Below are 25,835 nucleotides of genomic sequence, written 5' to 3'. Positions count from 1 at the left end.
CAAAACTCTTGACTTAATGACTCATTTTCACTAAAAGACAAAAGTTGATCAAAGTTTTTCAAAGTATGACTTTGATCGGGACCGTTCGTTTAGCATTTTGTCAAGAATCTTGTCAAAGATTCTTTGTATATTTAGCATTTCCCTACAATTTAAGACAACACTCAGGGATGAAAGAAGAATAACAAAGAAGTTTTTAAAGAAAAGGAAATGTGAATTCGGTTGGTCGGTCCGACCGAACTCACATAACTAAATAAAACATGAGGAAAAACAAGAAACTTAAGCATGAAGAATGAAAGTTCAAATTTATTGTCACTCTTTAAACTATTATCTTTATGAATACCTAAAAATCTATTTTTTAGTTTACTAATTCATTTATAGTTGAGTTATTTCCATTTTGGTCCCCTACTTTGTGGCCAGTTTCTTTGTTGGTCTCTTATTTCTTTTAAATTCAAATTTTGTCCGCTTTTTTCAAATAAATTCCTTAACTACCCTTCTTACAAATATATGTTTAAAATAAAAATATTAGAAAGCATCCCTCCACCTCACCTCTCTCTCTTTCTCCACCTCACCTCTTTCTCTGTCTTCTCCGACAAGGTCGTCGTCCGAAAATTCTTTCGGCCGGCGACCTTGGAAGACAAAAAAAAAATTCTCCTCTCTCTCTATCTAAAAAATTCTTCTCAAGCAAGATCTGTTGAACCAGACCCTCGAAGGTTTGGCTTAACAGATCTGAAGGTCTGATCGAACCAGACCTTCGAAGGTCTGTTCGAACCAAATCTTCGAATGTCTAAATAGAACAGACCTCCGAAGGTCTGGTTCAACAGATCTCCGACGAAGGAAACCCCTTCGCCAGAGTTTTTAGAGGGAGAGATGAGAGAATTTTTTTATCTTTCAAGGTTGTCGCATGGAAATATTTCTGCCAGGCGACCTTGTCGGAGAAGACAGAGAGAGACAAGTGAGGTGGAGAGAGAGATAGAGAGGACAGGTGGGAGAGGGATAGAGAGGTGGGGTTGAGAGGGAGAGATAGATGAGTTGGAGGGATGTTTTTTATTACTTTTATTTTAAACATATATTTGTAGGAAGCGTAGTTAAGGAATTTACTTTAGAAAAGGGGGCCAAATTTGAATATATAGAAAATAGGGGGTAAAGAAGGAAGTTGGTCACAAAGTAGGGGGCCGAAAAAGAAATAACTCTTTATAGTATTATATAACGTATGTATAATTAGCACTGAAAAATGAACCAACAGTCCAAAAAATGGGCCCAAATTCGTACCCAATTTTTTCTTACCAAAAAATGAAAACAAATCAAAATGTCAGGAAAGTACAAATTCTACCCCTCCTGCCCTTGGATGTGACATTTCCTGCTTTTCTGACAATTTGACGCAACGACAGGAAAAACATTTAATTCCCGTACATTTTTTTTCTCTTTCTAAAACATTTAGATTTCTTTCAAATATTCATAAATGGCCCAGTTTTTTTCGAAATTTTGGCCATATTTTTGGGATCCCTCCCATTATATTTTGTTTAAATTCCTTCTTCCTTCTTATTTATACATCAAAAAATCTTCTTAATCATTCTTATTTTGTTTCAGATTTTATCTTCTTCATCTATTTCAATCTTCTACAACATCAAAGTTTTTTGTTCTTTATCTCTCTAAGAGTTTTATGTTCTTATTTATTCTTCCTCTCTTTGTACAAATCTTCTAAAATCGATTATATTATTGGCCTCTCTATCTTTTTGAAAGATTATCAACTTCTGAAAAATCTACTAAAACAGAAAAATATTTTTAAAGAAAAAGAAATTAGTTAAGATTGGAGAGAGAAATCTGAAAATAAAAAATAAAAAAGAAATAAATCTGAAAAGTTAGAGAAAAAATTCGAAATTGTTTTAAAATTGGAAAGAAAAAAAAAAGTATAGAAATCTGGAAAGATATGGAAACAAAAAAAATTGGTTCGAAGTTGGAAACAAATTTTCTTATACTTTTATTTCAAAAAGTGTCTAGTAAATAACCAAATGGCCAGTAAATAAAACAAGTTGACCAATACATGGACAACCAATTATTTTATATGTACAACTATTTTATGTGAACAACTAAAAAAATTAGAAATTTTAAATGGACACAGTTTTTAAAGGGACATCACTCTATTATTTTTCAATCTTGTCCTCTAAGAATTGGAACTTTTATATTCTAAGTCTCTCTTCTTTTTTTCCATAAACCCTAGGGATCTTCTTCTTCTTCTCCTTCCATTCTTCTACTTCTACTTCATGCAAATGGGTATAGAGAGATGCATAACTGAGATCTAAAATGGGGGGACAGGGGATGGGATGATTGGGGGAACATTGAATGTGTACTGAAGAACAAGCAAGCCTTAAATAGGGCTCAAACCATTGAATTATTGGCTTCCACCATTGATGGTCCTCTTATACTATCAAATCTCATGTCCATTGGTGAGAATACTGAAGAGATAGAGATAGAGAGGGAGAGAAAAAATCTCCCACTTTCAATGATTTTCGTCCATTAATTTTAATGATTTTTTCTGTCATCACTTGGTTCACCTCTTCTCTTCTTGCTACTGTTTCAGATCCCGTCCTGGCAAGAAAATTATACCTACATGGATGTTTTTTTTTTGTTGAAATAAGCCATTCATTAAGATATCATAACGTTATTACAATATTTATCTATTAAAATACAAGGAATATTAAGTCACTTCTTATTTCTATTCTTCTTTCTTGCCCATTTGGCTAGCTTGTCTGCATGGTAATTGAGCGCTCGTTTGGTGTGTTTGAGTAGGACTTTCTCGAAGGTTCTTTTGATTTCACGCGCTTTCTTGATATGAGTCAGAGATTGCCAGTGAACTGAATTCTTCTTATTGTTGAGATGATTGATAATGTTGATGTTGTCACTTTCTATGATGATAGTCTTTAGATCTTGTTCTTTCGCCCATTCTAGACCGTATAGTATTGCCATAGCTTCGCTTTCTTCACTGTTTCTAGCCCTCGATGTTTTAACTTGCGCCTCGATAAATTTAGATTCAGAGTTATGAGCAATTAAGCTGATTCCCACATTGGATGTTATATTAATAAAAGATGCATCACCGTTAATTTTTATAGATTGTGCGGGTGGTGGTTGCCATTTTTCTGTAGTTTTTTATTCTTTTCTTTCGAGATTTTGATGTTCCTAGGAAACGATTCGATCATTTTGATAATTATGTTTAGGTCATTAACCTCATGTTGAAAACAGTGGTCGCATCTAACTTTCCATAGTATCCATAAAATTATCGCGAAAATGTTTCAAAAATGTACCAACCTAATATTCAGTTCACATATGGTTTAATTTGCAGACTTTTGAGTGGGATACGCAATTTTGAAACTGAGAAATAGAAAAGAGAGAACATAATTTTTTATTAGTGATATTCATTATTCATACAGAAAAGTAACTTATAGTGATTTTTTTCTAGAGAGAAAGGCATCAACCAACTTTGTAAGTAACCTTCCAACAAACTCGCCAACTTCTTTAGAAATTTGCATTACTTCTTAAAAAGAATTGGGTAATATGTCAAAGTTAAACCCAACACCCAATTATGAATTACTGAATTACTTTCGTATCTTAGTGCACCCAATTTTGAATTACTGAATTACTTTCGTATCTTTCTGCGAGAGAAAATGATATGTATTCGTATAGAATCCATATGGTACTTATAGTGTAATTTAGTATCTTTTTAGTTTTCTCCAACGTCTCATAGGTTGACGTATAACATATATATATATATATATAGATGTATATAATAACACTTTTAAGAATATTATGCCATCTTTGGAAGTGCATGAGAAAGTTCAATAAATAATCAAAATTTAATGCATTATGCATGTCCCCACCATATTTGTGAAAACAAAAGTTCTCAAGGAACTCTTCTAGAGAGAACTACATGTTCTCCAAAGGATAGTGGCCTCTTGAGGTTAGGGTTCAACTTTGAACTAACACTTTTTATCTTTTGTGGTTGCAGTCTTGCAGCCTATTACCCAACCAACGGATACAATTGTATGTGGGTGGCAGAAAAATGACTCACCCAATCCATTAATATTCGACATGAAAACTTTCTTTTGAATATTAACTACAACGGTCACTACAAAAGCGTTGGTACATCGATACGATGTGATAAGCACGATAATTGCGGAATAACTACTGGTCTAAAGCCCGACGAATGGCCTAAAGTCTATAAACTACTTTATTTATACCTAAGTTTAATATTTCCAAATCCGCATTACGGAGCATATGCACTTACCAACTGAAGTACCAGTTGTTGGCGACATGAAAAACTTTAACCCATGTTCATTTTCTTTCAATCTATAATTTCTTCGCGATGATTTTTTTTTGTTGGAATAAATAGAATAATTTCATAGACAAATTACTTTTACAGAAGTTAGATGAGAAGATTAACTTTACAAAACAAAACAACAATTAGAATAGGAAATGTTACAAATGGCTCAAAACGTAATTAAAATCAAATACCTAGTGTTTTCTTCATAGTTCCTTGTTGTTCCAGTAGAAAATGGAAGCTTTAGTTTGGACAATTGTTCCCTAAACCTTCTTTGCATAATAGACGTCCATCATCCTCTTGTTCCTTTCAGGCTATATATTTCATATGATTGCAGTTGTAATGCATAACCTAAAGAAACTTTTTCTATATTTCATTTCTTCGTTCTCCATCCTGTGATTAGTTGGATGATATCCAAATGAGTTAAAACATTTCACTTTTGTGGGAATAATCATTTCCAGACTTCAGAAGCAAAAGAGCAACGAAAAAGCAAGTGGTTGAAGGATTCTTCATTTGATATACACATAGAGCATCTATTGGATTGAAGGAGCCATCAGCCTATCATTAGTGGGTAGAGACTTGTGCAGGATTGACCAAAGGCTGAATGATACTTTAGCTGGTATTGTCTTGTTCAAGAAATACGTATGAAGGAATCGCCATTAGCATTGACTGCTCTTCGAGAAGTTATAGAGAACTCGTAGGGAGACCAATTTCTTGAATCATGAGACGTTGTAAGATTATTGGTAGCCATAGTTGTTGCACTAAAAAGCTTTGTTCGCCCCTTTATTTTATAATTGCTTATAGGTTTAGAAAGGTGGAGGTTCCATCTATCTTCTCCCAATTCAACTCCCAAAGACAAACTTTTTCTCTTGAAATTTGGAGAATGAAGTACTTGATTTATTCTTCCAGTACCTTTTTCATTGGGACTTGGGAGATTGTGGTATCAGTTACAGCCGACCCAAACCCAGCCTGACCCTGGGCAGAAAGTAAGTAGGGCTTGAATCCTTCGACGAATAACAGATTAGACTGCCTAACTCCGTCGTTTTTCTCTCTAAGAACAAACCAGAGACTTAACCCTAGATTCCTTCTTCAAGCTGTCAAGAAAGAGAGAGATTTAAGAAGCACAAACCAATTTCAACCCTCCATTTCACCATATTCTTTAAGAAACACCATAACTTCTATTGAAAGTGTTATTTTGATCAAATTGATTTTAAGGCACAATGTCTACACTTCAATATAGCAGAAGAACAATTGACACATTACAAACCTCTCCTACTAGAAGAAGAACCCCACATTTTGAATGTATCTTGGAATTCATCAAATTTGTTTACCTTTTTTCTTCTCTTCTACCGATTCTTTGTAATCTTTCAACATATTTTGGATGGATTGGCATTGAAACCAAGTAACTATGATGATAATATTCTCCCGTGCAGCTTTTCTTCGAGCATACTCGCATTTACTTTTTGATCCTACTCTCCTTTAAGCTCATTTTGGCGCACTACTTCTGTTGGCGGAGATACTCACGCATCTGAGTATGTATATCTGTCTTCACCACTAAACGCATCCTCTTTGAATCTTCCCATAATAATCCACCATGCTCTCTTGCATAATCACAAGCAGTTTCATAGAGATCCTGCAATTAAGCAAGAACAAGTGAGAAAATACTAGTCTTCAACCATATTTGTGTTTTTATAGAGCTTTGAGCACTAGGTATGGGCTGGGTTCCAACATCGAAGCCCTCACCGAGTACTAGAATTATTAGCTTCGGGTTGTTCTAGGATGCAGAATTGAAAGCGACAAATGGAAATGACCTACTGAAACAGTACCCAAATAATGAAACAATACAATAATAAAAAATTTACTCAATTTACAAGGAAAACGGGAGAATGGTTACCTTAGAAGGGAATTCGTCATAGAACTGTGAAGGGGTCATTTCCACCCTATTCAGATCACTTTCCCACAGCCTAATCTGCAAAATTCAGCATAGGTTTGTAAAGATGGCTAAGAATATGTTGATGACAAGTAGGTGCGCAATCAACATGATGGAAAGCTGGGCACCTGATCTGTCACATTTTCGGGTACTGATGGTGTTTTTTCAGCAACACGAGGATGTGCATTCTGCTGAAGAAACGAAATTATCTGCACATTCGTGATTTCAAGGGTAAGGACGACAAATAGCTTATAGATGCAGTTAAACAACCGAAAGGGGTTCATTAACAATCTGCAAATAAGATGAGAGAGAAAAGCGATATGACTAGAAACTTACCTGTTCAGATGTAATTCCATTATCAAAAGCATTATACAAGCTCTCCTTTGTAATTGCTCCAACTATAAGGTTTGGAAGTTGATATTCTATCCTACAATTTAAGACAACACTCGGGATGAAAGAAGAATAACAAAGAAGTTTATCAAGAAAAGGAAATGTGAACCATTCTAAAAACGCTATATTTAGAAAGCTTTTGAGCTATGAAGCGTGTACAGCTTTCGTGATCTTGTTTCGGGATTAGAAGAAAAACGTGATCCATAAAGAAAACGTTCAGGAAATTGAAATGTAATTAGATGACATACCTTGCGAACAGCCGCAAAATTTCACAATGTAGTTTGGAGGTCGAGTAAGCATAAAGTCGGAAGTTTGTTTCAACAACCACAAAACCCTGTGCAGAAATGCATTAACCTATGAATAATTTGGACAGTGTTCATTTTGTAAATCATAAAAAACATACTAGGGCTTCTCGTGCACAATAAAATAAAAAAAACAGAATGAATATGAGGTACAGTTGATAACAGAATTCGTAGACATCTACAAGTTATGGTGAGATATTAGGAATTGAACAATTGGTATCCTGAACATAAAATAATTTTAAGCAAAATTCGGAGGCAATAAGGATTAAGATACCTGCTTCCTTGATGAAGAATCAGACAAGCTGACAGAAAGATTTGTAGCTAATTTAGTAGGTATGAACCAGCTCTCTTTCCTACCCTAGAAGAAACAAAAGGATTTTAATATTTTCTGTACTTCAATATATAAAAGAATTCCTTAGAGTACGTGATGAAAGATTATGGAGTCACACTCACCTGCTGAAGTTTAACTAGTCCTAGGTCTGCGAGATCTTTAATGGTACTTCTCTCTACGTCGTTCAAGGTGATCATATTATATGCCTGAAACATAAATAAACAGTTGACCCCATATCAAGATTGTAGAACATTATTTAGTAGTTGCTTCCAAATAAAATTTCAAAACCTTGAAGGCATTGCATAAACTAAGATTGTTCATTTGAATATTGAAATTCGTCTTGAAATAACAAATTATCTATTAAGGCATATGTACATAACTAGACTTGGTTTGATCCAATATTTGAGCTCTGTAGTTCAATGTATATAATCAAGCGATTCTATAAGTAACCGTCGAAAGAATTCAAAATATCAAAAGAATAAGACATGTCTTTAGTACCTGGCCCGTGGTATGGAAACTGAGCTCTAACATAAAAGAAATTAAGTCCGCTGGATCAACGCCACGATCCTGCACCAGATAAAAAGAGTGAAAAGATGAATACATACCAGTAAAATGGACATCATGTTATTCATGTCTACCAAGTCACGTCTATCTCAAAAAATGTCATGCCTTGCAAAGAAATCAAAAATTAATATGTTGAAAAGGATCGCAAGTTTCATGTTCAGTGTCAAGAATATATCGCCAATAAAATGTTTAGTGAGAAAAACTCTGGCAGAATTGTTACTTTTGCGTATTCTTAGAAACTATGAAAACAGGATAAAGGAAAAAAGCAACGTATCGCAATCCAAAAGCGTTGTGATTGATTACCTCGGCGTTGGTGATATATTCCCTAATTATATACCAAAGTTGTGAGTTTGTAGCCATCAGCTGCATTTTACACACGGAATAAGATACGTACTAAAAAGAATATTTGACAAGAAGTAAAGACATTTTATGGTATACACACCAAGAACTGAAAGCCATTCTCAGTTAGTCTTGGAGCTTCTCTGTCTCTGTGTAAAAAGCACAGTAACATCTCTAATCATTCCATATATCAAACCTTTGCTTCTTTACGTAAATAAATAGAATAAATTTCTTAAAAAACCCAATCAAAAAATATTAGAACCTCTGAGTCAAAAGACCACGCTGAAAAATTTTCATCATAGAAGAGCTGAAGCTTGTTGTCTTTTCCACTTGGCCTGAACTTATAAGTTGCAGCAAGAAGTTCTGATTTTACCAAAATTTCAAGTTATCAGCGAGATACAGAAAAGAAAGATGAAACTACATTTTGTCCAAGTTCGAAACTGTTTCAATTTCAGTATATTTAGCTTATGATCATAAACATTAACATGTAAGCACCCATCATATATAACAGGTCACAGCAATATCTGGCTGAAGAAATCGACCTCCCATTGTTGAATCGCATAAGCCTCTAGCTCCTCCAAAGTTGGGAGCCTGGCAGTGATACTTGCAGGCATTGACTCCCTTGGTAACACTCCGCTGCAGTTTCCAGCTTTAATGTCATATACCATAAACTTCATAAGCAAAACTACACATTCTGAGCAACCCAAATTATCATACGGATATAGATATTTAAGGTTAATATTACGGATGATTTGAAGACCAAAACTAATTGAATATTAAGCAGGCACTATATTAAATAAAATATTCAGGGTAGTAGGGTACATTAGGCAAAACGAGTGTAGGAGGCAACGGAAATAGTTCAGTACCAATCTACCGTTAATTTAGATGGTTTCAAAAGGATTAAGAAGCAAGATCTAGAGAAAGATCCAGAGCTTAGATCTTTTAGTGGAAGGAGTCAGGAGTGGAAGAATATCTTGGTGGCTAAAACGGAAACGAACGCCATTTCCTGTTGAAATGTACCCTATGTAAATTAGAGAAAAAGGGGATCTTCATCTCATTAATCCTTAAGCAAGTATTCTCCAATGAGGTGTGACGGAATAGATGGTGACTACTTTTCCTTTATGGGAATAATGTGATTTAGTAGATGGTAACATAGTAGCAATCTATAAGCAACATTATAACTTGATCATATGCCGCACAACCGTAGACACAAACACGCACACACAAAAAAAAATTAAGACAAGACAAAGTGAATATGACTTACCCATGAGCTATATATTTCTGAAGGTTACCCTGAAACTTGGGATTCAATTTATAGCTGGTCTCCTTCTTCCTACAGTGAACAAAGCAAAGACTTCGTAACACTATAACACGCCGACACGAGCCCAAAGGGAAACGTAAAAATTAAAAGTCCATCCGATAACTTAAACTCATACATAAGTCTAATATAACTCGAGATCAAAATTAATAACTTTCATTAGTGTAGTTAATTCTCGATTCTAGACGTGCTAATCGAAAAATGTCTTCCAAATTGAAATTCTTTCTTTACTCTAAGTCCAAAAGGGTTTCTAATATGGGTATCTCACAAGTTCCATAATTTTCTTATAACTTAACCTTAATCAATGCTCTTACGATAAACAAATGCGAAACGAAACTAGTATGTATACCTGTCAGTAATCTCGATAAATATTCTTAGTTGTATTAATCTATCAACAGCTACTCTATGTTTAGAGACCCCATCAGGAAGAACCCATTCTTCCATTGATTTAGCTGTTACTGGAACATCAATGTATAACAATTGTAATACATACTTCTTTGCTAATGGAGGCAATGACCTGAATCACACAATAAACACCCAAAAAAGTTCACAACTTCAATAGAAATTCACTTATATAAACCCTAAATTATGCAAGATTGGGACGACAAAGAGATTCAAAGTCGAGGTAAACCTCAAAACAGCTTCACAAATGAAAGTGTTTTCGTAGAGCTTGTCAAGCTTTAGAGCTGGTAAAGCTGCGAACATGTCCATGAAATTCTTCGCGATGATTTTCACTTGAGGCATCTTGGAAAATCACTCTATCTCTCTCTCTCTCTGAGTCTCTAAGGAAAACTTGGGAGTTAGGGTTCTGCAATTTAGGAGTTGGGGACTTAAATTTGAGGGTTAAGGGTTTCAATTTGGGGGTTAGGGTTTCAATTTGGAGTTAGGGTTTTCAAATTAACTCTTCCTAATCTTCTTGTTCAGAAAAGTAAAATGGGGGAAGAGGGCAACAAAACCGATTAGGAGGTATAATCAAGGATTGAGATGAAACCAATTGTTTTTGTGCATTCTTGTGTCCTGCTGTTGTTCACTTGTTTGGGCAGTTTAAGAACCCTTAGGCAAGTGGAAAATCAATTTTCTCACCCGACTCTCACGTGCACCAAACGGGGCCTTATCTACGCTGAATTTCAACAAATTTTCATCTCTTCGAACCAAGTTCAAGAAATTGCTTCGAACATCTTGCTTGGGTGCTCGTTCGCAACTACTCCACCTCTCTTGTTCAAATTTCCTATACTAATGTCTCATACTCCTTCCTCAATTTTTAGAATTCTGATAAGTCGTACTCTTGAAATTCTGTTTTCACATTCATTGCATCATTTGTTTTTTGGTAGGAAGCTTGTAGCTAAAGAGAACTTTATCTTCTTTAAAAAAAATCAAAACTTAGTTGAAACGATTAATCGCCAACAACCCTTAATTGGAGTGGAAAGAGATATAGTATTCCACCTTGGAGGTCAAGGGTTCGAGGCACGTTGAAATATTCAAAAAAACAAAAATGAAAAAAGTAAGCCATCACTTTTGGAATGTAAAAACAACATATTTTGACTATATCATGTTAAATAGGTTGATAAATTCTTGAGACTACACAGTTACAGACGTTTAGTTTTTTCTTTTTCATTTTGTACTACTCTTTTGTTTGGTGTTTTCTTAGCATATTGTTAACTTATTATAAATTTTTCCCAAAAGAATAGATAGATTAGCCTAGATATAGGAAATTCTAAAATCACTTGCATCTATATAATAAAACAGAAGAGAAAACGGTGACTGGGACAAACATCCTTTTTTAATGGTCGCGGCTTTGGGGAATAAAGAAAATTCTCCGGGGAATAAAGATTTTTCTTAAAACTAGTCAAATAAGTTTAGCTTTTATGTTTTTTTTTTATTGCTAAGGGACTTTGATGGGCCTAAAAGGTTACCCTAAAAGGTCTCCACCCGCAAGTATACGGGCGTCAAGTAATAACCCGGTAAGACCGGGATCGATCCTCAAGGATAGGGGGTAATTCGAATACCGAAAGAGTCTAACCCACCGGTTTAAGTGTCAGTCACTAACTCAGACTAAAAACAAAAAAAAAAAGAGAATAAGTTGGATGTTTGGATTGATTTCAAATAAATAAACAAATAAGGCTAACTAAACTAAAGGTGGCAGATTCAGGAAGAGTCGAGTAAGAATGGAACGAGAGGGATACTTCGATCCACAGAATTGATAGTGACTAGTACTAATAATCAATAAGCATGAAAAGTTAGTTAACTTCACCCATTTACTTGGATGGGTCAACGAACTCTTGGTTTAACTCAGATTCCAGTCCATGAACGGTCTAAAAATCCGGAAGATTTTATCATTAAAAGCAATAAAACTCTTGTCACATCAAAACATGTATCACGAGTATCCGACTACAAAAGCTAGCTAGACATGGTGGAGCACATAATAAACGAGAAGAAAATAAAGAAAGACATGAGTTAAGGTGAAAATCTCCCTATTTCGGTGATGGCGCAAGACTAAGATCGACGGGAAATATAAGTGTTCAAGTGTTGTCGATCTCCCTGTAACAGAATGCAGGGGGTCCCCTTAACAGTGTATAATAGGTGTCCTCTCAGCAGAACTTGACCTCCCCTTAACAGAGTGTCATCTTCTTCCTCTCAAACCAAATCCACCATGAAAGCTAGGATCAAGGTTTCTCTCTCTAAGATTTGTTGCTCAAAACAAAATCAAACATTATAGGAAGCAAGGCAATGATGAATGGATCTAAAACCCTAAGGTTTCCGAGCCTAATGATGACCGGAACTACCCAAAATTGCTCCGGCAAGGTCTACCAAAATCCGGCCAAAGAAAACTCCAATTCCGGCCTAGAACTTGCTGTCTCGAGCAACTGCTAGCCGTCCCTTGTTCCGAGCTGTTCCCCGTGCTAATAGGAGATAACCCGCACTGCTTCTATGCTTCCCGCGAGCTGCTGTTGTTGGAGCTGCTTTAATGGTGGATTGAGGCAAAACCGAGCTGCTGTCCAAGTGGAAAACCCGAGCTGCTGCTGTTGGAGCTGCACCGATGAGAACTCAGACGAACCCGAACCGTGCCGGCCAAGAGAACTTGGCCGGCAGCCTCCTTCCCTTCTCTCTCTAGCTTTTTTTTCCCCTAAACCCTAGAAAACTCTAATTTCCCATTCTCGAAGATGACCAACCAGCCTTCTTTTTCTTTACTAAAACCTTTGAATTGAGCTTATAAAGAGAGGTGCCCCTAAACTTCTCCTTTGGTCTTCTTCCTTGGGTTTTTGGGCCTGACTTTGAGTCTTATTACACACACCAAGGGGTGCCTTCAAATTTGTCTCTACTTCCTCTAATTTTCAGAAAGACGAAAATGACCCTCAACTTCCTTCTTCCATAACTTTTCCGTCCGAACTCCGATTCGACTTCCGTTTTCGCCACCGGATTCACCATCGACTCCACTTGCCACTTAACCTCTGATCTCTGCCAAAATTACCAAAATACCCCTGGTCTCTCTTTCCTTCCGGTCTCTTCCACATGAGATAAAATCTGATAAATGTTCCGTTTTATTCCGAATGAAGCGTCAAACTCCAAATAAGGTACCTACCAAGAAAAACTTATAAATAATTAGAAATAAAACACGAAAAGAACTAACTCATCAAAGTTAAGTGATCTCAATGTGGTATTTTAACGCCACATCAAACATCCCCAAACTTAGAATTTGCTAGTCCTCGAGCAAATAAATAAAACAAAACAATAAAGTAAAATCCTAACTCACTTTCGGAGGAATCCCGGTTGCATTTAGCGTATGCAACAAGCCGTTAAACCCCTAGGTTACCCCTAGTGGACGAGTGTCGTCTCGTGAGGGTTTCCAGTGAATATACCCACAAAATTCAAGATTCCAAAGACACAAAAGATTTCAACATCGATGTAAATAAGATAATGACAACTAATGACACACTCAAGCATGCTAAACAAACGAATCAAAATCGATAAACGCATATATATGCTAAAAGTCTCCTCACTAGTAGTCTCATCCGAAATGTGAGTGTCCAATCATAATGAGCATCATCTAAGTTCAAAGTCACAAAACCTCGATTCCTATCTTAGTACATTTCGCCTCGACTTTAGCCTCACGGTCATACACTCAAAAACATGAAATCACTCAAGAATATATAATAATGGTTCACTTTAATGTGTGAGCATGGAATAAAGAGAAACTCAACACATACAAAACAAATGAGGATAACAAGTTTTAGAACGAAATAATCTCTAAAGAATGGAAATAACCACTAAAATGGAATGGGGAAGTTCACTCACCCTTCTCACCCACTATACCCTCTAACAATGTTTCCTAAAGGTCAACGGATACAAGTAATGAGATGAAAGTAGTGAAATCCCGATAATGTCGACGTCTTCAATAAAAAGAACGCTCAAACAACTACTAAATTTAGCTTTTGCTTTGAACACTTTATTATTCACAACACTCACACATAAAAACACAAAATAACAAATAAACTCTTTTTTTTCTTTTTTTTCTTTTTTTTTCACTTTTTTTTTTCTTTTTTTTTTCGTAACAAAACAAATACTAACACTAGTATTCTCAACAAACAACTTTTTTTCTTCATTCACACTTTGCTTTCACATTCTTCTTTCTATAACTATCATGCCTTCATTCTCGGGAGTAAGATGATGAATAGGTGGTGGAGTATCCGTTTCCCTAAAGTTGACACTATTATCGGGTTTCATGGACTACAAGAGTAAGGTCGCTATCCTGATGTCACTCCTAGTGGCTAAGAAAGTTGAGCTCATGAGATCGTCTAAGCTCTTTTAAAAGTTGCGAGGTTGAGTAGCTCTTCATTCTACTCGGAGTTAGCGCAGAAGAGTACACTCGAAAACAATATAAAGGCTCAGATATCTCACATGGGTGTAAGTCTCCACTAATGACTCTTCTAGGTCCCTTAGAAATGTTTCTTTTTCCTTAGATGCTACTCACATGATCAGACAACAAACGCTAAAGGACTTGACATTCATAAGAAAGACAAAGAACATGCATAACATTCACCAAAACTGAAACACGTGCATCAACATACTTAAGCATACCACTAAAGTCATATCAAATCTACCCAAAAATTTTCAAATTTGGTCGAATTATTGAACCCTCTTGTCTTTTGAAACCCCATGGTCATGGCTGAAAGTCATACCCCATCCCCAAACTTAAAACTAACATTGTCCTCAATGTTTCAACCATATACTCACCAAAAGATAAGACATATTAATTTAAAGAGAAGAATGGAAAGATATTACCGTAGCCGGAGGAGATAAGAGATACTACTACCGAGACTCGTGTATGAACAGGTTCCAAGTTGATGTCGAGCTCGTCGCCATCCCCAAACTTGGAACAAACTATGCCTCAGAAGCTAAACAAGTAAGAAATGCTCCTATGATCAACAAGCAATATTAGAATGAAACACATAAGATCATGACCATAAAAATGACCACTAACGCGGGTACACACGATTGCATTGAGCTATGCAATTAGCCGTTGATTCTCTTGCTTTCACAAGAGCACGAGTTCTGTCTCGTGGAGGGTTTCCAGAGATGATACCCACAAACATCAAGACCCATCTCAATCAGTCAAAGATCATACAATAAGAGACGGAAATTTTGGGGGTCAACCCAAAGAAAGCTATATGCCGGTGATAATCGTCTCACAAAAAGATAAAGGATATGAAGTGCACATGAGACGATAGAAGAAAACAAGTCATCCCCAAACTTAGTGGGTGCACAATTCACTAAGTAGGCATAAATAGAAGGAACGACAACAAAGAAATCATCAAAAGGATCGACATACATGTGAAGAGTCAAAATATCAGTCGAAGGCAAAAAATCATCTGGAAGCTTAGTGGATAGAATATCCACTACGTCCATAGACGTCTTTGGAAAGACGTCTGAAATGTCCCAAAAGGGATCAACAACCGAGTTTGAGATCATGTGGAAAGTCGAACTAGACTCTAAGGGTAAGGCAATATGATCGGGGACCAAGTCAAGGTCCATGGTTTCCTTAGGTAAATAGTCTGACAAACTATCCAACATGTCTCTAACTACTACGTCATCAATATCCTCAAAGACATCTGGAGCCTCGCAGTCAGTTATAATATCAAGCCTTCCTAGCATTGCATCTAAGACTGACTCCTTACAAGTGTCAAAAATTGGATAGTTCGGAATCGTGTCATCCTCAAACTTGCTCGTAGAGCCATCATCCTGAACATCAAAGTCTGGTATAGTCCTATCATAATGAGACGATAAAAGTTGAGGTAAAGACGAAACAAGGTCATCAATATATTCGGGCTCTTGGGTCCTCTCAGTAGATTCATCGACATTTAACTTAGTACTAGGGTTAGACGTATTACCCTCGTCATCGTACCTAGTACCCTCTTGAGTTTGGGGTGGTGAAACCCCTTCCTCGCCGACAAATGACTGTGACTCGAGCATCTCTATCTTTTGAGTTAAGGACTCAATCCTCTGCTTCGTTTGAGTAGCAAATTGTGACATCATCTCAATAAGACGACTCTCGGACTCTGATCGAGATCTATCTTCAAGAGTATCCTCATAACAAGGCTCACAAGTGTAATTAAATGATGACTCTTGATAATAACTCCCACCGTATATACTAGGATCGTACCTGCCTCTAAATTCATTGGTCTCAGAATACTGTGGACTATAAGGTCTCTCATACATATTTGGTGTCGGACTATATCCATCACTAATCTGACCATCTCTGTACATCTGTCGGTATTCTGCTAGTGTCATACGAGATCGATCAGGTTCAGATGGTCTATTCCTCTCACTAATCGGATCATCTCTACACATTCGTTGATAATCTCCAAAGGTCATACCAGGTCGATTAGGCTCAATTGACCTATTCCCCTCATTAACCCGTCGGTGTTCTCCTAGGGTCATACCACGTTGGTTAAGCTCAGCTCTACGCAACTGTTGGTATTCTCTTAAGGTCATATCAGGTCGGGTAATGATGGAACTCTTCAGCTCAAGGTCATCATCATCATCATGGAATGACCAACCGTTAGAATAACGTGCCATGATCTCACAATGTTCAAGGAACAACACACAAGCTATAAATGTAAACTACCAACCAATTACACACAAGTAGAAAGAAATAGATAGAATACGATACTAGCGAATGCTCCTCTCATTTCGTTCTTCCTTCTGATTCCTTTCTTTTCCTTCGCTCCTATGTTCTTTTTTTTCGGCTTTTTCCTTAGAGTAGTTCCTGAAAATAAGAAAGAGTCAGAAACTACGAAAATAAACAAAAACGTCTAAGTTAACAAATAACACTAAACTGATGAACAAAACGAACAAACAATATCCAAACTACTAAACCTATCCCCGGCAGCGGCGCCAAAAACTTGATGGGCCTAAAAGGTTACCCTAAAAGGTCTCCACCCGCAAGTATACGGGCGTCAAGTAATAACCCGGTAAGACCGGGATCAATCCTCAAGGATAGGGGGTAATTCGAATACCGAAAGAGTCTAACCCACCGGTTTAAGTGTCAGTCACTAACTCAGACTAAAAACAAAAAAAAAAGAGAATAAGTTGGATGTTTGGATTGATTTCAAATAAATAAACAAATAAGGCTAACTAAACTAAAGGTGGCAGATTCAGGAAGAGTCGAGTTAGAATGGAACGAGAGGGATACTTCGATCCACAGAATTGATAGTGACTAGTACTAATAATCAATAAGCATGAAAAGTTAGTTAACTTCACCCATTTACTTGGATGGGTCAACGAACTCTTGGTTTAACTCAGATTCCAGTCCATGAACGGTCTAAAAATCCGGAAGATTTTATCATTAAAAGCAATAAAACTCTTGTCACATCAAAACATGTATCACGAGTATCCGACTACAAAAGCTAGCTAGACATGGTGGAGCACATAATAAACGAGAAGAAAATAAAGAAAGACATGAGTTAAGGTGAAAATCTCCCTATTTCGGTGATGGCGCAAGACTAAGATCGACGGGAAATATAAGTGTTCAAGTGCTGTCGATCTCCCTGTAACAGAATGCAGGGGGTCCCCTTAACAGTGTATAATAGGTGTCCTCTCAGCAGAACTTGACCTCCCCTTAACAGAGTGTCATCTTCTTCCTCTCAAACCAAATCCACCATGAAAGCTAGGATCAAGGTTTCTCTCTCTAAGATTTGTTGCTCAAAACAAAATCAAACATTATAGGAAGCAAGGCAATGATGAATGGATCTAAAACCCTAAGGTTTCCGAGCCTAATGATGACCGAAACTACCCAAAATTGCTCCGGCAAGGTCTACCAAAATCCGGCCAAAGAAAACTCCAATTCCGGCCTAGAACTTGCTGTCTCGAGCAACTGCTAGCCGTCCCTTGTTCCGAGCTGTTCCCCGTGCTAATAGGAGATAACCCGCACTGCTTCTATGCTTCCCGCGAGCTGCTGTTGTTGGAGCTGCTTTAATGGTGGATTGAGGCAAAACCGAGCTGCTGTCCAAGTGGAAAACCCGAGCTGCTGCTGTTGGAGCTGCACCGGTGAGAACTCAGACGAACCCGAACCGTGCCGGCCAAGTTCTCTTGGCCGGCAGCCTCCTTCCCTTCTCTCTCTAGCTTTTTTTTCCCCTAAACCCTAAAAAACTCTAATTTCCCATTCTCGAAGATGACCAACCAGCCTTCTTTTTCTTTACTAAAACCTTTGAATTGGGCTTATAAAGAGAGGTGCCCCTAAACTTCTCCTTTGGTCTTCTTCCTTGGGTTTTTGGGCCTGACTTTGAGTCTTATTACACACACCAAGGGGTGCCTTCAAATTTGTCTCTACTTCCTCTAATTTTCAGAAAGACGAAAATGACCCTCAACTTCCTTCTTCCATAACTTTTCCGTCCGAACTCCGATTCGACTTCCGTTTTCGCCACCGGATTCACCATCGACTCCACTTGCCACTTAACCTCTGATCTCTGCCAAAATTACCAAAATACCCCTGGTCTCTCTTTCCTTCCGGTCTCTTCCACATGAGATAAAATCTGATAAATGTTCCGTTTTATTCCGAATGAAGCGTCAAACTCCAAATAAGGTACCTACCAAGAAAAACTTATAAATAATTAGAAATAAAACACGAAAAGAACTAACTCATCAAAGTTAAGTGATCTCAATGTGGTATTTTAACGCCACATCAGACTTCTAATTTTTGGGAGTTCTCCTCCATCTCATCACCTCTCTCTACCACCTCATCTCCACGCCATCTCATCATCTTCTCCGGTGAAGGTCGCCGGCCGGCGACCTTCAAACATAAAAAAAAAAAATCAAATTAAAATTTTTTTTCTCTCTCCTCTGTCTCAAATTCTTTTTTTTTTTTCCTTCCTCTCTCTCTCTAGAACAGATCTAGAGAGAGAGTAGATCTTCACGAACAGATCTAGGTCTGTTCGTGAAGATCTACCTCTCTCTCTCTCTACATCTGTTCTTGAGAGAGAGGAAGGAAAAAAAAAATTTGAGAGAGGAGAGAGAAAAAAAATTTAATTTAATTTTTTCTTATGTTTGAAGGTCGCCGCCCGGAAAATTTTCCGGCCGGCGACCTTCGTCGGAGAAGATGATGAGGTGGCGAGAAGATGAAGTGGCAGAGAGAATAGATGAGATGGAAGAGAACTTTTATAAAAATGTATTTTGTATTCCCCATAAAAATTTATTCCCCGGAGAACTTTCAAAAAAATTTGGATTCCCTCGAGAATTTATCCCCCGAAGAATTTTCTTTATTCCCCAAAGCCGCGACCTTTTTAATAAAGGATATAGTCTAGAAGTCCTTTTCAAAATTTAAAATATAGTTCTTCGTAGAGATAAAGTTACCTATTTAAAAAACAATAATCGTTTCCTTCTTAGAAATAAAATAACTAATTTAAGAAAAAAAGAAACAAAATAAATTTCAAGGGTTAAAAATAGAAGTTAAAATCTCTCTCTCAATAAAATAATAACTAATTTAAGAGAAAAGAAACAAAAAAGTAATACAAAAAAATAATAAGTAATAAAAACCTCTCTCTCTCAATAAAATATAATAATAAATTTCGTAACATTTGATTGATACAAGTGTCCGTGCCCTAGGGCACAAGATATACCCTAGTCATATTTGAAACAGAAAATGGAATGACATTACTTGTAATTGTTGTTTTAGTATTTCCCATATATGATTGACTTAGGAGTCTTACTAGTGCATTAATGATACAGATTTTATTCTTGATTAAAAATATTTGATGGTTAAAAAGACCAGATAACTAGAGTATGTGCTCAGGAAGATAACAAATTATTTTATGAGTCATATTCCAAGTAAGAATTTAAGTGACATAAAGTTTTCATTGAGCATACAAAGAAAGCACATAAACATACGTAGAGTGTTCAAATACTTCGCTTTTAGTTAAGTTTACTTTACTTAATTTGTAACATTTACATTTCTCAAATGTAGTTTAGACTTAAGGTCAATGTTTTAAAAATGACACTACCAATTCTTGTAGTTACACAAGGGACAAGGGCGATATACTCCGAGCATTTCACATATTTCGTGTGTCTCGCGGATAGTGGTGGTGTATACAAACTCGTCTATCATAATTCAACTTTTTATCAATTTTGACGTGTTAGTGTAGCATATGACCTTTTAAGAACAAAGTAGATTTGTTGATTCCTTCTCGCTTGTGGCAAGCATACCGGCACCAATAACCTGCGACATTTTGTCTTTTCCTTTTATCATTATTTTTTAAACGTTTTGTTGTTCTAGCTAGAACCCGATTAATTCAAGTGGGTTGGTATAAGAACTGATAAAATGATTTGACTGAATTTCAAAAAGAAATCGATGGTTAAAGTTTTCTAGAAGTTCGAACAACGATCTTCAAAAGATTTACTTTAGTGCATTAATGATACAGATTTTAAACGATTTTTATTTTGTTAGTATGTACTAACAGTTCTTTTTCAAATTATTCAACATTCATCACTTTAAACGATTTTTGTTAAGTCGTATGTTGGTGTCCTACCAACGGAACAATCAACATGTTACTGATTTCAATGTATTGATCTCATAAAAAACATGTTTATTTTCCCTATTAAAAATGATTTTTTCCCAATTGGATTTTAAGAAATGGTCTCTCTAAACCTTCATCAGCATTTTTCTCTCTTGCTATTAAAAATTAATCCAAAAAATTTAAGTGAAAGATTCTATTAAGAAAAAAAAAATTTAAATGTGAATAAAGGCAAAAAAAAATGCACCAGCCGGGATTCGAACCCAGGTCTGTACCCGGCCAGGTCAGTACCATGGCAAGATACCATTCTACCACTGAACCACTGGTGCTTGATTGTTTAAGTTGGTCAATTTGGGTTTTATATCTAGTTCTAAAGAATGTTGGGATAAACCCAAATTCCAATGCAATTCCAACCAGGAGACAATAACTAAAAGAAATGCTAAATGTATTGTAGTCAAAAACAAGTTTAGTCCGACTGTGGACTGATCACTTGCCGACCATTTTAAGCTCAACCAAAACCGAGCAAACTAAGGCTTCAGCAAGTTAGATTGAGTCTAGCTTAGTTGATATGAAAATCCCCAATTTACTTATTTCAAACTGTATTTCCTCACTGAAAACAACATGGTCGTGAAAACTTATAAACAACTTAATTTCATAGTGCAATCTTAAACAATTTGTTGTAGATATAACATATAACAATCTACAAAGTTGAGGATAACAAACATGGGTTCATGATTTAAGACGATGTTAATATCTTAATTTTTTTAAGTTGATATCTTAATATTGTTCAATAGGATCGTTCAGTGTATGAGCGGCTCCAAAATCTTCAAATTGCAGTCAAAACAAATTAATTCGTGTCATGCGGTGGGGTCAAAAGACTTTGAACTTGAGACAATAAAACATGTGTTTCTATCCTCATGCTGTTAGAAGAAGGAAAATCAAGACAAACAATTTCTTCGGTGGATTTGAGGAAGAAATTGCCTCTTATACATCAAACGAAGTTATAGGTGTGAAGACTTTATTGGCGAAGTATTTAAGTCTCTTCACTTCTTCGGATGAAATTTGAGAGTTATAAATAGCCTCCCTCTTCTTCGAATTCATTATCACATTCTCAAGTCTCCTTTTTGTATAGGTGAGAGGGTAAAAGAGAGTTTTAGGTCAACAGAGAGCTTTGTATGTGTGAGGGTGAGAGTTGTAGTGAGACTTTGTAATCGGGAAGTACACTAGACTTTGTGTACAGTAACTCGGGTATGTTGTAACTTCATATTCATAGTAGATTGGCTTGGTGCGGCTGAAAGAGGACGTAGGACTTGCTCTGAACCTCTATAAATCTTTCGTGTCATTATTCTTTATTTGCTTCGTGGTTATTGTATTTATTCACCATTGCATCCAAGATTCTGGTTTTCCGCATTAGAGAAAAACTCAAAGTAGACTAATCACCTATAAGGAGTAGTAAGTTTGTCAATGGATATCCGAATCTTCGACATCCGGTCCACATCCATATTCAAATTTTAAAAAAATATTCGAAATTTCGGATATCTGATACGGATTCGGATATTCCTTATCAGATATCTGCTTATCGGTTTCAGATACTGATACACTAATATTCGATCCGATAAATATCCTTATCCGCAAATTAATATAAAAATATAATAAAAAATTAAATTTATTCATAATAGTGTATAAAATGTATGGTTGAGATTTATTATTTTGATCTAATGGTAAAAAATATAAATTTTTTTAAAGTTTCGGATATTATCCCATACCCGTTAATATTATCGGATTCGGATTTGGATATTGATTTATAATATCCGTCAAATAATTATCGGATAGCTTATCGGATTCGGATATGCCTATATCCGATCCGATAAGCTACCGTTTACAGGCCTACTCAGTGGATTATTTTCTCAACTACTAGTATCAGAGCTTCCAAGTTAGAAATTTCTGTTGTTTGTGGACGGAGTTACTATTCACGTGAGTAGTGTTTTTCACGTGAATAGTGTTTTTTTTCCGAAATGAATAGTGTTTTGATCGTGAATAGTGATTTCAGACAGTGTTTATATCGGTGTTGGAGTTATGGATGATAAATTAGATAATGTTGTAAAGATTCGGGTTTTCAATGGTAAAAAAAAATTCATATTGGAAATCGCAAATGGAGGATTATTTATATGAGAGAGATCTTCATGCTCCATTACATGGAGAGGAAAAGAAGGTAAGCTCGATGATGAAGAAATATCTACAACAAAGGACCATGTAACTAAAGTATGTTCTCATGAAGATAACAAATCAGCTTTTGAGTCATATTTTGAGTAAGAATCAAAGGTAACATAATATTTTTCATTGAGCGTACAAAGAAAGCACATAAACCCATGTAGAGCGTTCAAATAGTCCGCTTTTAGTTAAGTTTATTTTAGTTAAAATTATAACATGTATGTTTCTCAAAGGTAGTTACATAAGAGCGATACATGATCCGATCATTTCACATATGTCGTGGTCTCATGGACATCGTGGTGTATACAAACTCGCCTATCACAATTCGAGTTTTTATCAATTTTGACATGCTTGTGGCAAGCATGCCAGCATCAAATTATAAAATTGAACAAGATGGTCCTGGCGGGGCACGAACCCGCGACCTTCGGCTCATAAGACCAACGCTCTAACCAACTGAGCTACAAGACCTTTTCAAATTCAAAATTTTGTTTTCCTTTTTTATCTTTTTGTTTTATATGTTTTGTCGTTCTGGCTAGAAGCCGATTAATTCAACTGATAAAGTGATTCGACGAAATTTCATAAAAAAAAAAAACAGAATTGATGGTTGGAATCTTAAAAAAATTCTAACAACGGATTCCAAAAAAAAAAAAAAAAAATTCTAACAACGGATTCCAAAAAAGTTACCAAAAAGGTTACGTCAGCATTCTACCAACTGAACAATTAACATGTTACTGATTCCGAACTATTGATCTCATCAAAAACATGTTTATTTTCCCTATCTCAAAAGATCTCTTCTTAATTTGATTTTACTCTTTAACCTCCATTAGCACTTTTTGTCTCTTGCTATTAGATATTAATCCTAACATTCAAGTGAAAGATTCTATTAATAAGAAATAAGGCAGAAAAAAAAATGCACCAGCAGGAAATCGAACCCGGGTCAGTACCAACTACCATGACAGGATACCATTCTAAAACTAAACCACTGGTGCTTGCTTCAACAAAAAAAAAAAAAAAAAAAAAAAAAAAAAAAACCCACTGGTGCTTGCATAATTTAATATATTCAATTCCCCTTTTATATTTCTGATTTAGAGAATGTTTGGATAAAGTCCTTACAAAAAATTGTAAGTGGCAACATTACCTTTCTGCGGGAGAGATTAGGATTCGAATCTTACTGTTTTGAAAAACATAGAAACCCAAATAAACTTCCAATGCATTTCTAACCAGAAGAAAGTAACGTACTAAAAGAAATCCTCAAAATAATTTGTAGTCGAAAATAGTTTAGTCGCACAATGGACTGGTCACTTGCCGATCATTTTAAGCTCAACCAAAACCGAGCAAACAAAGGTTGTAGCCAGTTAGGTTGAGTCTAGTTTAGTTGATATGAAAATCCCCAATTTACTTATTTCAAACTGTATTTTGTTACAGAAAATAACTTGGTAGTGAAAACTTGTAAACAACTTGATTTCGTGATGAAATCTTTAATAGTATTTTGTTGTAGATAGAATTTATGACACAAAGTTTAGAATATTGTGAAAGTTCATGTTCGTTGGTAGATTAGAAGACATAAACTGAAATAAATAACACGATAGTTTATGTGGTTCGGTCGGAGGATCACGACCTACATCAACGAAGAAAGTCAGAACGGCTACATACTTTATTATCCACAATTGTGGTGATTCGTTACAATGATTGATTAGTAATCGAATACTTAAACTCCTAGAACCCATATCTTATTTATAGGGTTTAGGATTTCCTAGTTTCTCCTAACTAAACTAGGAAACAATATAATCTCTACTCAATATTACTATTAAATAGTTATAAGAGATATCCTAAATATATCTTCGATATGTTTCATATCTTCCAATATCTTGGACTCATCTTGATCGTCGAATCTCTTCATGTCGATCCGTCTCATCTTCATATATCTTGGACGGTTGATTCTTGATATCTTCGGATCTCGATTCATCTCGATCCTTATACTCTAACACTCCCCTTCAAGTTGGAATACGGAACTTGTGAAGTATCCAACTTGAAGATTGAACTTGAAAAGGTGAATGTTCCTCGCATACGATTAGATTCAAAACTTGAACTTGAATTTTAATTTTTGTTTAATGTCGAACAATTGTCAATGGTGTTGAATTCTTTGTCTCCAACTTGCACTTGTAATTGAACACAAATTTAATATAATATTCTTGTCTTTCGTAAGCTTGAATCTCAATTTTTTCTTATCTGCTTTCTTTCTTTCTTTAGCTGGAATAAAATTTAGTGTGAGAGAGGTCCGCTTCAAATTTATCAACAAACTAAGGCATATGTAGTTGATGATGGAAGAGAGGAACCAGTGGATTCATCTTGAGGATCCATGAATAGGATGATCAAGACATGGATCCTCATTGGGCAACTAGATTATGTGCTCAGAAGGATAACAAATTATTTTCTAAGCCATATTATGAGTAAGAATTTAAGGTAACATAATATTTCTCATTGGGCATACAAAGAGAGCACGTAAGCCGATGTAGAGTGTTCAAATAGTTCGCTTTGTCACAGTTGGTAACCCAAGTGGTTCCGAGGTGTTGACATAAACTCCAGAAATCCCTGGAGGTCTCAGGTTCGAATCCCAGAGAAGGTGGAATCTTTGGTTATTTGATTTGGGATTATTAGGGTGTAAATAATGTAGTTGGGCTTTAGGTCATTGTCATTTTGGGCTATAGGCCCGGTCTTGTTTCAGTTTGAGTGGGCAGTTATTGAGCGTATCACATCTTTGATGTATCAATGCCAAATGTAACAACATACGTAGATTGTAGTCGAATTCCAAAAAAAATAAAAAAAATAAAAATAGTTCGCTTTTAGTTACATTTATTTTAGTTAAATTATAACGCCTATGTTTCTCAAGGGTAGTTTAGACCTTTTTTTTTTGGTCAAAAAAGGAAGTTCAGACTTAAGGTCAACGTTTTAGAAATGACACTATGAATTCACGTAGATACAATCCAATATTCCATGAGTATAGTTGATTTAAGAAATGACTATGTTAGGCTAGGCCTTACTTGGTCCGACCTAAGAGAGTCCGGGTATGGTCGGAAAACCAAGTTTGACGCCTCAATCGAGTTTGACTAGCTTAGAATGTGAAGTTTCATGTAT

The 25,835-nt window shown here is 36.0% G+C and overlaps 2 protein-coding genes and 2 non-coding genes across 5 annotated transcripts; all 4 read right to left on the bottom strand.

Annotated features, from left to right (window-relative positions):
* Nucleotides 1-5,470: 5,470 nt before the first annotated feature.
* On the bottom strand, nt 5,471-10,742 carry LOC147536248 (transcription factor-like protein). Its single transcript, XM_086644683.1, has 15 exons — nt 10,118-10,742; nt 9,836-10,003; nt 9,433-9,501; nt 8,711-8,804; nt 8,431-8,531; nt 8,272-8,317; nt 8,133-8,192; nt 7,764-7,832; nt 7,388-7,471; nt 7,209-7,292; nt 6,881-6,966; nt 6,579-6,669; nt 6,371-6,451; nt 6,207-6,281; nt 5,471-5,945 (listed from the first exon to the last, which is right to left on the bottom strand). Exons 1-15 carry the CDS (start codon nt 10,228-10,230, stop codon nt 5,811-5,813), a joined length of 1,356 nt encoding a protein of 451 aa, XP_086500809.1. The 5' UTR covers nt 10,231-10,742; the 3' UTR covers nt 5,471-5,810.
* Nucleotides 10,743-14,111: 3,369 nt separating this feature from the next.
* Nucleotides 14,112-18,013, bottom strand: LOC147536247 (uncharacterized). 2 transcript variants are annotated; one of them, XM_086644488.1, is made up of 3 exons: nt 17,979-18,013; nt 17,245-17,772; nt 14,112-16,750 (listed from the first exon to the last, which is right to left on the bottom strand). In XM_086644488.1, the coding sequence occupies exon 3, from the start codon at nt 16,558-16,560 to the stop codon at nt 15,097-15,099; it is 1,464 nt and encodes a 487-aa protein (XP_086500614.1). In that variant the 5' UTR covers nt 16,561-16,750; nt 17,245-17,772; nt 17,979-18,013; the 3' UTR covers nt 14,112-15,096. The 2 variants fall into 2 exon arrangements, with proteins under 2 accessions (XP_086500614.1, XP_086500613.1); XM_086644487.1 differs by having other exon boundaries at nt 14,112-17,772.
* Nucleotides 18,014-20,731: 2,718 nt separating this feature from the next.
* TRNAG-GCC (transfer RNA glycine (anticodon GCC)) lies at nt 20,732-20,818 on the bottom strand. The gene has a single exon. It is a non-coding gene; the product is annotated as a tRNA-Gly (tRNA).
* A 2,276-nt stretch (nt 20,819-23,094) lies between these two features.
* On the bottom strand, nt 23,095-23,168 carry TRNAI-UAU (transfer RNA isoleucine (anticodon UAU)). Its single transcript has one exon. It is a non-coding gene; the product is annotated as a tRNA-Ile (tRNA).
* Between the last annotated feature and the right edge of the window lie 2,667 nt (nt 23,169-25,835).

This window comes from Eschscholzia californica, unplaced genomic scaffold (genome assembly GCF_041429995.1).
Source record: "Eschscholzia californica isolate CP2 unplaced genomic scaffold, dmEscCali1.0.p SCAF_5, whole genome shotgun sequence".
Lineage (NCBI taxonomy): Eukaryota > Viridiplantae > Streptophyta > Magnoliopsida > Ranunculales > Papaveraceae > Eschscholzia > Eschscholzia californica.
The sequence above is the reverse complement of the archived record's forward strand: the minus strand, read 5'-3'. Positions and strand labels throughout refer to the sequence as shown.